This window comes from Myodes glareolus, chromosome 9, assembly GCF_982192425.1.
Source record: "Myodes glareolus chromosome 9, mMyoGla1.1, whole genome shotgun sequence".
Lineage (NCBI taxonomy): Eukaryota > Metazoa > Chordata > Mammalia > Rodentia > Cricetidae > Myodes > Myodes glareolus.
Window position 1 is genome coordinate 28,743,241 of NC_142034.1, and position 12,984 is coordinate 28,756,224.

At 37.4% G+C, this 12,984-nt stretch overlaps 1 protein-coding gene across 13 annotated transcripts in view; it reads right to left on the reverse strand.

Moving 5' to 3' along the window:
- The window catches only part of Mbtd1 (mbt domain containing 1), a 68,748-nt gene that overhangs the window by 27,373 nt on the left and 28,391 nt on the right, over positions 1-12,984 (reverse strand). For 9 of the 13 annotated variants that reach the window (XM_087910096.1, XM_087910107.1, XM_087910106.1 and 6 more), the window contains 4 exons: positions 12,127-12,266; positions 10,663-10,777; positions 9,392-9,474; positions 289-406 (listed from right to left, as the gene is read on the reverse strand). In XM_087910096.1, the coding sequence (XP_087766222.1) occupies positions 289-406; positions 9,392-9,474; positions 10,663-10,777; positions 12,127-12,266 (456 nt within the window). The remainder of the gene's footprint in view (positions 1-288; positions 407-9,391; positions 9,475-10,662; positions 10,778-12,126; positions 12,267-12,984) is intronic. The other 4 variants (XM_087910098.1, XM_087910108.1, XM_087910099.1 and 1 more) reach the window with 3 other exon arrangements.

Genomic DNA, 12,984 nt, shown 5'->3' on the forward strand with positions numbered 1-12,984 from the left:
AAAGAACTGAAGGAACAATATTTCCTTCAGATAAAGATGTGATAGCTTTATGAGACTCAAATTTCATGAATAAAATTCTACAGTTAAATTCATTTGTTTCTATGTTGCTATAGTTGTTCACTGTTAAAATGGGGGAGATGGGGTAGTGTAATAGACTTCAAACCCCACAAATCCAAGAATATTTATTGTTTGGCTAGTTATAAAAGAATTTAAACTCTAAAAAATTTTTTTTTTACACAAGTTTTTGTCACTGGCATTTTCTAGTAAATCATCATGTATGGTTTTCACCTGCTAATTTTATAATTCCAGCAATCCAGAAGACTTTGGTAGGTAGACTGCAGTCTGTATTGGGAACTTCTATTCTTACATTTTCTGAGATATCACCCCAGCAGGTCCCCATAGGTGCCTGTCATACAAAAATTATTAAATTATTATCTTATAACATAAAAACGGAATATCATTCAAAATTAAATATCATCAATAATGGAATATTCAAATAAAAATGTCATTTTAATTCATTCATATTTTCTTGAAGTACAGTTTCTATTCCTTGATAAAAAGAATTCTGTACGGAGACAGCCAGAGTCAGGATCAAATTCAAGATAGAAGACAGAATGTGCATCTATTAGATCCACGTTGACTTTGAAATTCAAGACCAAATGTGACATTTAAGTAACATTTATTCTAAAACCTGAATGATAAACATGGTCAACATCCTAAATCAAGGTGACTTGAAGAAATTCAGTGTTTTTAATGTGTACTGAATGAAAATACTTTAACCCTTAACTTTTAAAGATCTTGCCCAAGAGTAGAAAAAAAAATTCCAATTATAAGGTTTCAACATGATCCGCAGAAATAAAACAGGTATTTCAAATATAAGCTAAATTCACAGAACGTAAAAAGTCTATTAAGACGGACAGGAAAAAGCAGTGGGAAAGTCATTAAAGGGGGGGGAATTGAAGAGATTTAGGAAATGAGGCCTGCAGTAAATTGTTAAATAACTTAAATTTCTCGTGCAACAATTACTATGAAAAGAAAACTTCCAATGTTGGAGCTGCTGATCACTGGCATCCATCCATACTACTGATTAAGATGGCAACTGAGAAAACTACCTGAAAGTATAACAATCACATCCCCAAAAGGTAATGGTCTCACTTCTATGACTCCCTAAACTGCAAGGCAATACACAATTACTTTGACCTTATGAAATAGTAAATTAAATCAAGTACACGAATTTATAATTATTCATTAGTGCTGGTAATTCCAGTCTCTGTGGCCCTGGACAATCAGGTTTCCATGAAATGTAGTACACTGGACATAAATAAAAGGATAAGGTGAGGGTCTAGAAGGCCTGGTAAGGTGAATAAATCAGGTGAAAACAAAACAGCTTCAAAATTAAAAGATAAGCAAGCATAGAATGAACTAGCAAATATGGACATTGGGAAAATGTATTCCATAGAAAAAGTGCCCCACCATAGTTGGATGTAATCCAGAACAGAGTCAGTCTAAAGCAGCATTTCACTCCTGTCCTCTAAACAGTATATAAATTTCTGAAGGAAACAGTGTCAAATAATGGCGAACTAAGATCTAGAAACCAAAGACAGAATCAATTAATGGCTAACTCTTTGAGTAGCAGCAACAAATACACCTCATTAACTTAGAGACACGCCCAATCTCAATTATTTGTGATTATGGGGAAGGAACACATATACATCTTCCCAAGAGGGAAGGGAAAAAACAAAACTACTTCCTCCCGTTTTGACACAGGGTTTTGCTATGTAGTTCAGGCTGGCCTGGAATTTGCCATGTATAGCACACTGGCCTCAAATTTGCAATGCTCCTGCCACAGTCCCCCTCCCCCTCAAGTGCTAGGGTTATAGGTGCGTGTGCCACGATGCCTGGTTTTCCTTTGTAAACAGGAAGATTGGACCCTTCAGGTTCTGCTACCTCCCCTACATCATTCAAGACTGTAGGGCCATCCCTATTGCCAGCAGATATGATCAGAAAAGGAGAGGCCAGAAGGAAGACAGGTAATACAAACTAAGCTAACATAAATTAATACAAAGACCATATATATTCATTTCTTGTAAAGTTTAGCCATCAGAGAAGATAGGTGCAGGTAAATGCATGCATAAAGCTGCATTAAACTCAAGAAGGGTAGCTACTCTTTGCTTGACTGCCAAATCTGTGAATTCAGTTTTTATTGAGAAGAGCCATGGATATATACTGACAAGCTAAATACAAGGTTAGGTGGGCACAATGCTAAATGAAATTTGCATACAGGACTTCTTTCTGAGGTAGACTTGACAAACTGCTGATCTTTTTACTTTTTAGTGCTATTTATTAAAGAAAAGGAGTGTCAATATTTACTCAAACAAAAAAGGTAATGCTCACTTGAGTGGGAGATCTTTGGTTTGATCCCTATAGTCTGGATTGGTATAGGAGAAAGTAGCAGAAAGTGACATTTGTTCTTGCCTGTAAGGTTGTGGTTCTGCTAGGCCCTCTTAAACCAATCCATATGGTTCACTCTATGAAAAAAAAATGAAGGAATAAACATCAACAAGATAGAGCACTACAGTTATAACAGAGTATGTGCTCAATGTGTTGAAATAATAGTGATTTCATAGATAAATCTGCCCTTTTTTTAAAAAATAAATATTGTTTTAAGTGTGGAAGACGGAATGACCCAGGGCTTGACAGCCATCTTCATCCAAGTCATCTGTCTTCTCTTGCTGGCAGGAGGGATACCTTTGAAGTCTGGATTGGTATAGCATGAACTAGCAGAACCATCATTTACAGGTAACAACAAATTTACCTTCCAGACTCAGGATGCGAGGTCTACCTCAGGCTCCTCCCAAACAAGGAAGATCTGCTCCACCACTTCCTGCTCCAGGGCCACTCGTGAGAGCTATCTGGGAGCGACTCTCCTTCCCTGCAAAGTAAGCTGTCATCAGGTCCTGTAGAGATGGCCAAATCCAAATGCTGAGGGGTCCCCAACACAAATGTATTATAACCTCCACCTACCTATCTGAAAGAAAATAACCTGGCAGGAAGTCATACATCCTTCATTCTGAGAACATTCCCAGATAGTTTAATAGCCCAGATGTCTGGCAATCAGATGCTATGAGGGCACACATGATGCACACAGAAATAAAGATCTCCTTCTATAGCACTACTAACCTCAAACTTTTGATAACCGCAACCAACTTTTAGAGAGTGTAAAGGGGCAGAGGTTAGACCTGAAGTTGCAGGTAGGAAACCAAGAAAGAATTTATCCCCACAATAAAGCAAAATCCACCATTACTATACCTCAGAACACTAAAGTGTTCCTATTAGAGAAAGATGAAATATGTTTGGTCAAAAAAGACAAGGGAAGAAGCCAGGCACAGTGCTGCACGTCTGTAATCGCAGCACTTGGGAGGCTGAGGCAGGAACTGAAAGCTAGCTTGGGATATACAGCAAGGACCTATATCTCAATTTCTGCCTTGACCCAACAAAACAAAACAAAAACCCTCCAACCTATTCTCTCCAGAAAGCGTACTCACCTTTCGATCTGATACCAGAATCTATTAGGGAGGAGGGTGGGGGTGATGATAGCACAGAGATGGGGAGTGCAAGGAAAATAGAAAAGGAAAATGGAATATTTGAGAGCACTCGAGAAAAATGCTACAGATGTGTAAAAAAAAAAGAAGTCACTAATTTGAAGGCTTTTTTTTTTGGGGGGGGGGAGTTAGACAAGGCCTTACCCTGTGGCCCAGGCTGTTCGAGAACGCACAATGTAGACCAAACTAGCCTCATACATGCTGTGATCCTCCTGCCTCAGCTTCCCAAACAAGGAAGCCTTCTATGTGAATACAGGTATGCAGCTACTTGATGACAGGTAAAATATGCAAAACATATTTTAATCATTAGGAGATACCAAAAGAAAAACAAAATCCACTCGGGAAGAGAGTCCGAAGATAAGACATTCGTTTAGATTTCCTTTTAAATTAGGTTTTCCTGAAAAACCTATTGCAGGTGGTTTTCATAATGGGGGCTTCCCTGCCTTTGTAGAGAGAATACATTGCGTATTAGTGTTAGTGTGGGTGGAGGACCAAGTGTCAGAAATCAACTTAAGTTTTCCTTTCTTAAAGATTTATTTTGTGCATAGAACACTCTATCTACATATATGACTTTATGCCAGAAAAGGTCATCAGATCTCACTACAGGTGGTTGTGAACCACCATGTGATTGCTGGATATTGAACTCAAGATCTCTGCAAGGGCAGCCAGTGCTCTTAACCACAGAGGTATCTCTGTAGTCCCAAGTTTTATTTACATTAGAAATAAATTTTATAATCTAAGATGACACATGGAGGTTCTAGCTTTAATTATAAAAGAGATGAGTTATATTATGCATTTTGCAGAATCCTCTTTCTGTAGGTCAAGGACAGAGGAAGAAACACCCTAAAAGGTAATTTTAATAACATTCTTAATAAACATATATAACCGAGATATCATATCATGAATTTACTAAAAAGCCAAACTATTGTTATAGCTCATAAACAAACAAGAGGGCTTCTCTTTTTCTTTTTCTGAAATTTTATTTTCTGTGCATTGGTGTTTTGTCTGCATTCATGTCTGTGTGAGGGTGTTGGATGTCTTGGATCTGTAGTTGTAGACCATGTGAACTGCAATGTTGGTGCTGGGAATTGAACTCTGGTCCTCTGGAAGAGCAGAGAGCGCTCTTAATCGCGGAGTCATCTCTCCATTAAAACAAAGCAAAAATGTATGATACATGCTACAAATAAATAAAAACTTATTTCTTCAGAAAAGCTGCACTTAGGTCAGGGATAAAAACAGAAAGACTGTATTATGTGACAGATACCGGGTGTATTCACGGAGGCAGAATGAAAAGGTCAAACAGCTTTAAAGTCATAGTATAAGCTAAGTGTTGCAGATCATGTCTTATCCCAACAAATAAGAAGCTGAGACAGGAGGATTGCCATGATTTCTAGAGTAGTCTTGTCTATAGAAATCCTGCTTTGAAAACTAACCAATCAACAAATCATCTCCCCAACCACAAAACCCAGCACTGCCCTCCCAATTCCAAGTCACAGTATAGCTACTCATGATGGCACACTGTTATCCCCTTTGAGGAATCTGAGGACGACTGAGTTCCAAGCCAGCCTGGGCTATATAGTATAGACCCCTCCATTCTCAGATAAGTATCTGTGAATTTGATGAACCTATACAGTATATATAAGCGGTTTATGGTAATATGATTAGTATTTGCTTGTTTGTTTTTGCCTTGTGTGGATACTACTAGCTAAGAACTAAGAAAGGGCTGGAGAAATGGCTCGGTGCATTCTGCTTTTGTGGGACTTTAGTTTTGTTTCTCGACATCCCTATCAAGTGTTTCACACCCACTTGTAATTCCAGCTTCAGGTGACCCTGACATCTTTGACCTCTATAGGCATCTGTACTCATGTGCGCATACCACATCACATACAGACATATACAAAATAACAAAAGTAATCTGAAAAAGAACTAAAAACTTAAAATTCTGAAAAAGAACTAAAAACTTAAAATTCTGAAAAAAAGTTTAAAATTATAACCCAATTTCTCAAAAATGTAGTAAAGCTTTAACAAATGGTCTAGGTCGAGCTAAAGGATTCTGAAGAAGCAGCCAGCTTTGTGACTACACATTAGCCCAGGCTGGCCTTAAACTTGTGGTCCTTTTGTAGCTGAGATTACAGGGCTACAGCACTATGGTTGGTTCCAAAGAAGTTTTGCTTGTTAGTTTATTTATGAGACAAAGTCATGCTAATGTCACCTCATTGGCCTGATACTGAGTACACATCTTAGGCTGGCTGCAGACACAATGGCCACACACCATTTGGCTTATTCTTCTGAGTGCTGGGTTGCAGGTATATACCACCAATGTTTGACTCTAAGATAGATACCTTTAATTTTTCTAAATTTTATTTTTATTTTAAATTATGCTTATGTATGTGTGTCTGTGGCTTTGTGTATGTCTATGTAGCTGTTCATGGAGGTCATAGGCATCATATCTCTGTGGAGCTGGATTTAAAGGCAGTTCTGAACCACTCAACATGGGTGCTACGAACAGAACTTGAGTCCTGCCAGAGCAGTGTATGAGCTTAACTGCTGAGTCATTTCTCTAGTATTACGTGTGTTATGGAACTTCATTTCCAGAAATTATAGTTTCACACTTGAAAATATATGACTGTTTTAAGTGCTGAGAATAGTGTATTTGGACCTTTACTTGAGAAAAAAATAGGTAAACTGGAGAATCCAGGCAGTCAGGATTCTGACAACACCCTTATAACAACTCCTGTTTCAACCCAAACAGCCTTTGCTTCTGTATTATACATTACAGGTTGAGTGTTTGTAAATTAGGTTTGAAAAAGAACCTCTACCAGCAAGAAGGCTCCTATTTGATACCCAAGTGGGCAAGAGGACAGACGTGGGTCTCTAAGAAGAAAACCCTGCCAGAGAATGCATTACGTCTTAGAGATATGATGTTATGAGATAGGGTCTTCTGCGCCCAGTAATTCCTGGTAAAAGACTTCCCACAGTCCAAACCAGAAACTTCTCTTAGAGACAAGAAAGAAAATGGTCTCCAGGGAAAGACTGGAGAGCCAGCTCTGAAGAAAATAAAGGTTAGCATGAGTTCTACCTCTTAAATCAAATGGCTTCAACTGAAAACGTTGACTGAAGCAGCAGAGCAAATTCACTGTACTAAGTAAGACAAAGCTGTTCCTCTCTGATAAGCAGGAGGCAGTAAAGAAAGGTGAGTGGGACAGGAATGATGGGTTTCACATATCCGACATATGCTTCATTCTGAGTGAGAAAGGGAAGGTGCCACATTACATTAATAAGTTAGCTGCTCCATTCTATGCCATAGAATTATTGCTAGTCTTGAACTCACTATGTAGCTGAGGCTAGCCTTAAACTCTTGGATCCTCCTGCTTCCACCTCTCAAGTGCTGAGATTATAGGTATATGGTACCATACCCAGATCCTGACTGAATTTAAATTATAAAATACATATTCTCAGGGGTGGAGAGTTGGCTCAGCGGTTAAGAACACTGACTGCTCTTCCAGATGACCCGGGTTCAATTCCCAGCACCCACATGGCAGCTCACAACTGTCTGAAAATCCAGTTCCAGGACATCTGACACCTTCACACCAACGTACATAAAATAAAAAGTTAAATAAACCATGAAAAATATTTGAAAAAAAAATAAAATACATATTCTCATTGTTAAAAAAAAAAGCAAGATGTTACAAGTCTAAAGATCCTTTATTACTATCTCCAACCCAATTCAAGCAGTTCTCTTGACATAACCACAACTCTCAGTTTAGTATTTATTTTTCCAGTCCTTTCTGGAATTGAACTTATTTCCAAGGTAGAATTAACTGCTCTATGACCATTTCAATGCTAAAAACAGCAAAGCTTTGAGCAAAATCAACCAATGTAATTAATGGAAGAGATGTACTCGAAGAACTTTAGTCAGCATAATTGTTCAAAGATACGGACAGGACACTTTCAACACCTTGAAATGCTATTTTTAAAATATTCTGGCTGCTTATATAAAAAGGTTTGACCTAGTTTATGATATAAAACATTAAAAAGACGATCTAGAGAAAGATGAAAGTCATTTAAAAAGAGACAACAGACAAATGTGCCAGGAATCTGGGATGAAGACTTACTATGGAATTCTGAACACCTCAGCACCACAGAGCAACACTGTGAAGTTTGTGCTTCATGTTCTGCAGGGCTAAGTATAGGACTTTTAGTGTGTGGCTGGGTAGGTGTACTACCAGTGAGTGACACCCAAGTTCTGGAGTTCTCTTTCTAGCTGTTATACATAATACAACCATATAATTACACAGTTGTTTCCTAGTATGTCAGTATTACCAACAGTACAGCATAAATCATCCATTCGACTCTCAGATAAGCACCTAAAGGTTGCATTTTAGTTTTCTTAGCATGTCACAGACAAAGGGCTTAACATTTGTACACTAAGGGAAGAAAACCAACAAATTAATGCATCAGGCTTTAATATACATTTATTCTAGTGAAGTAATTAGTATGCTTTTGGTAAAAATCCTTCACTTACAGGATGAGTGAGAACTCCTTTGGATTTCATGGTAACAAAGTATGTGCAGTTTGTTCATAACCTATTATTTACTAAAGCCCTTAGCAAAAAGTGTGAACAAAACTGCATTAATTTCTAACTTTTCTGCTTATGTATGCACAGAAGTAGACAGTTGTTAAATATAAATTAATCATAATCAGGTTAAGAAATATTAGGTCAAATTACCAAAGATAAATCAAACTGAAACAACACAACATCTGACACACTGTTTTTACAACAGATGCTGGGAAAATGACATCTTTCTAACTGTTTTTTTTTTTTTTTGAAAGTAACTAACTGTTTTTAATGACACAGATTACTTCCTCCAGCTCACAAGAAAACATTCCCGCTGCTTTGTGTGTGATTTTACATTTGGAGGCAAAAACAGAACTGGAGCAAAACTAGCTCTTAGAAATGACCAGTTCAAATCACAAAGTTCTTAGATGTGTTAGGCTGAGCCACAGGATACTGCTAGCAGCCAACCAGCTCTATTACAGAACTCCTCCCATGCATTTCATGTTTTATATGGTTTAACATGGAAACTGGATGAGACAGTAAATTGTTTTTAAATTTTTTTCCCCTGTGTTTTCAAGACAGGGTATTTCTGTAGTTTTGAAGCCTGTCCTGGAACTAGCTCTTGTAGACCAGGCTGGCCTCAAACTTACAGATAATCTAACTGCCTCTGCCTCCCAAATGCTGGGATTAAAGGCATGCACCACCACCGCCTGGCTGAGATAGTAATTTTTATTGTTCAAAATCATTCATAATGCAACTAAGAAACCTTTTTTCAAATTTTATGATTGGTATTTTGCCTGCATGTATATCAGAAGCCCTGTAACTAGAGTTACAGACAAGTGTGACCTATCCTTGGGGTGCTGGGAATTGAACTTAGGTCCTCTGGAAGGGCAGCAAATGCTCTTAACTACTGAGCCATCTCACCAGCCTGCAACTAAAACTCTTTTTTTTTTAATGTTGAAGGCAAAACACAGGATCTTCAATGTTCTAGGCAATCACCTTGTCACTGAGCTACAATACTTAAGAAGCCCTCAATAAGAGCTCTTTTGTTAGGCTAACATTACTTGTAAAAACATAAGAAATTACTCTTAGCTATTAAGAATAATAATAAAAGACTTTTTTATTTTATGGTATAAACAAAAAGTTTCTAAGGATAAGATGATGAGCTGTTATTGTATCTTCAGATTTAAAGATCACACATTTCATGGTAAGGGAGAAATTCCATACTCACATGCTTAAAACAAGCAACTGGAGCGGCTATGAAGCTATTGCTGTTGATGTAGTTACCCCAGCTGAAGCCTTCCACGGAGACTGCTGAAATAAAGTAAACTTAGATATAACTAACTCTCCAACATTTTATTTCCAAAACAATTTTTCTTATTTCTAGACTTAAACATGCTAAGCCACATCCTGTTAGCCTGAAAGTTATTACTATTTTATTTGTTTATTTTTTTTCTTTTCAAGACAGGGTTTTTCTGTGTAGGTCTGGCTGTCCTGGAACTCACTCTGTAGTCCAGGCTGACCTCAAACTCAAAGAGATCCACCAGTCGTTGCCTCCTGAGTGCTGGGATTAAAGGTATGGGCCACCAGTTGGGCTGTGGTGGCCTATACCTTTAATCCCAGCACCTGGGAGACTCAGGAGACAGACGCAGGTGGATCTCTGAGTTTGAGGACAGCGTGGTCTACAGAGTGAGTTTCAGGCCAGTCAATGCTATACAGAGAAACCCTGTCTCAGAAAACAAATCAAAAAACAAAACAAAACAAAACACCACCCCCCCCCAAAAACACAACAGCCACACACACAAAACAAACCCAAACATACAAACAAACAAACAACAACAACAAAAAACACCAAATAAAAAACTAACTAAAACCAAAATCTCTATAAGAAAGTTTTCGAGGCAATGTGATGACAAAAGCCTGCACTTAAAGCACTTGAGAGATGATGACGGGGACCAGAGTTAATCAGTTCTACAGAATAAGACCCTTTTTTCAAACCCACTCTCATCAAAAGCTTTTGTTTTTCCATAATGATTAAAGAACTTGACTAAAGAATGTGAACTTTTACTGGTTAAGCACCCTTTCTAACTACTTATTAACAAAAGTATATTAGATTTCAGAGTTTCATGGACTTTCAGCATGAACTTTACTGATACTTAAACAGCACATATTTCAAAACATTTTGTATTTCAGATTTTCTCTTTTGGTAGTGCTAGGAACTGAATGAGGGCCTTATGTACTGGGTGAGTACACTACCAGTAAACAAATGCCTTCCTCAGATCATATTTTGTGTTTCTAATTAGGGATGTCCCACTTTTATTTACAAATACATTACTACCACTACTACAACACCTTTGAGTGTCAATTACTCCCTCCTACAACAGTCACCAACAAACCATCTGACACCAGGAAGCACATAGTGCTATCAGAAAAAACATAGTTCAAACACAATCCAAGGTCAGATGAATAATATTTCTCTTTTATTACATTCACCAGAATTACCTGCTTTTGTCTTTGCTTGATTTTGCAAGGTAGCTTGATACTGAGCATAGGCAGCTAATTTAGCAACTAAAGGTTGTTTCTGAAGGACTTTTGCTTTCTTTGTTGGAGGCTTACCCTAAAACAAGAAAAGTTAAGTAAATAGAAATCTTCACCCCCTCCACAACTGAAATTTAACATGACTGTATACTACTCATTCTGCTTAAATATTGAGGGTTTAGATAATTATTAAAGCAGAGGAAACATCCAAGGAATTTTAACATGAGAGTTTTTTCTTTTTGTTCTGCTACAATGTAGTTATCTAATACGGGCTGCAGAGCTGGCACAGACTAAAACAGCAATATGCGAATTAATATGTTAATAAAAATTATATCCCGTAAGATGTTAAAATATAGGTTGTGGTGGATACTTGACCTCTTCTTAGAGTAGAAAGAATCAGTGTTATTCACTCATGCAGCTGCGAAGCATTGCTACTGATATGGTAAGAGAAGACAACTGAATGTTCAAAGAGCAAGTGACTGAGGTTTATACCTTTAGTGCTAATGCAAAAGGTCAATGACATAATGATCATGGCCAATTCAGTGTGACAAACTGCCATCCATTTGGGTACAGACCACTGCTCAGGATCTTTGGGAACTGTCTATCTGAAATATAGAAATACATCTAAGTGATGTATTTCCTTCATCTGGGGCTTTAGATAACCTTTTCAGTGCTATGCAATGATCACCATCAGTTAAGAAAGGCAAACTTGTGACCATACAGAAGATAATCACGAAAATCAGTACTCTAATGCCTTAAGAAATTTTAAGTTGGTATGGTAACAACTTAGTCAAGTAGTCAATACTCCAGGATTCTATAGGCATTTATATACATATTAAAAAAAGATAATTTTTCTTTTCATTTCATGGATGTTTTAAAAAAGGTGAGTTATATTAGCAAGCATATTTGGCTAAGGTATCAAACTGGTTGTACTCAAAAGTACAAAGTTGAATTTGCCTGTCATGCATAAGGCTGGGGTTCATCACCAGCAACAAAAATTCCATGAACAAAAACCAAAGTACAGAGCAAGATGGGGGTGGAGAGGAGAAGAAAAGGAAAAACAAAAACTCAAAGAATAAATCATTTTAACCAAAATGGCAATTCTACCTTGATATTAACTCAAGGAAACATTAGGGAGGGAGCAAAAGAGAAAATGGCTATATTATCTACATATAACAAGGTGTTTAATTGCACTTATGTGGAAAAATGTCTTTTTATTTCATTTATAAAGATAATTTATAGCTTATTTTGGATAGCCTGTCTTCACCATGTAAGATAACCCAGTTTATATTACTCGTGGTTTATACATTTCCTAAAAGTGCACGCTGTAAATCACTGGCCAGTTGGGCAGAGGCAAAGTTTTGCGAACCACAGTCAGATGACAAGTAAAAACCATGGGAAACAGGAAGAATAAGAAGGTTTCTGTACCGTTACCTGAAGTCTGGCCAGAATGCTTGCCTTCTTAGAGTTCGACGAGTAACTTCTTGAACAAGAAACACTGCAGAAACGTTTTGTTTTAGAGTAAAAAGCGTCTCGTACACCGACCATCCCACACATCTCACAGGTAGCTAATTAATAAAATAAAAACATCAGTATGAAAGATCACAGAATAAATTCTAATCTCTCCACATGCTTAGATGTATTTATCTAAAAATCTGCAAAGAACCCTTTCCCTCTCTCTTAGAAATGATAAAGAAAAGTTATAGACAGGACCTGTATGAAGCTGTGGTGGTGGTAGTGGTGTATAAAATCTGAAAATGTCCTCAAGTCCTAAAGGCATTAAAAAGGTCAAGAGGTATGGTGACATATGTCATTGTGCGTGTGTGTGTGTGAGGACAGAAATCTTATTTTCAACTATCATTTTCCTAATGCTTATTATGTTATAGGCATTTTCATATATGATACACATATAATATTTATTATGAATTTCAGTTTTTAAAAGGATTATGTGCAGAAGATTAAAAGGAGAAAAAAGATTAAAAGGAATGCAAAGGCCTTTAAAATATTGCAAAGGTTGAAACCAAAAAAGAGCAAGCATTTAGAAAAATGAAGAGTATTCTTTCAATTACGTCCAGGGACACAGAAGTATGGAGCAGATGAGATGCGTGAGGTCAGGGCAAGAGACAACTCGGCCTCTGATGGGTATTACATAATGGCCATAACTGGGATTGGCTATGCAATCAGGCTGAGGCAGAAGGGTTAAGAGTTCAAGGTCTGCCTAGGCTATAGAGAAAACTCAAGGCCAGTGTGGGTAAGTAAAATCCTGTCTCAGTAAAAAGTGGGCTT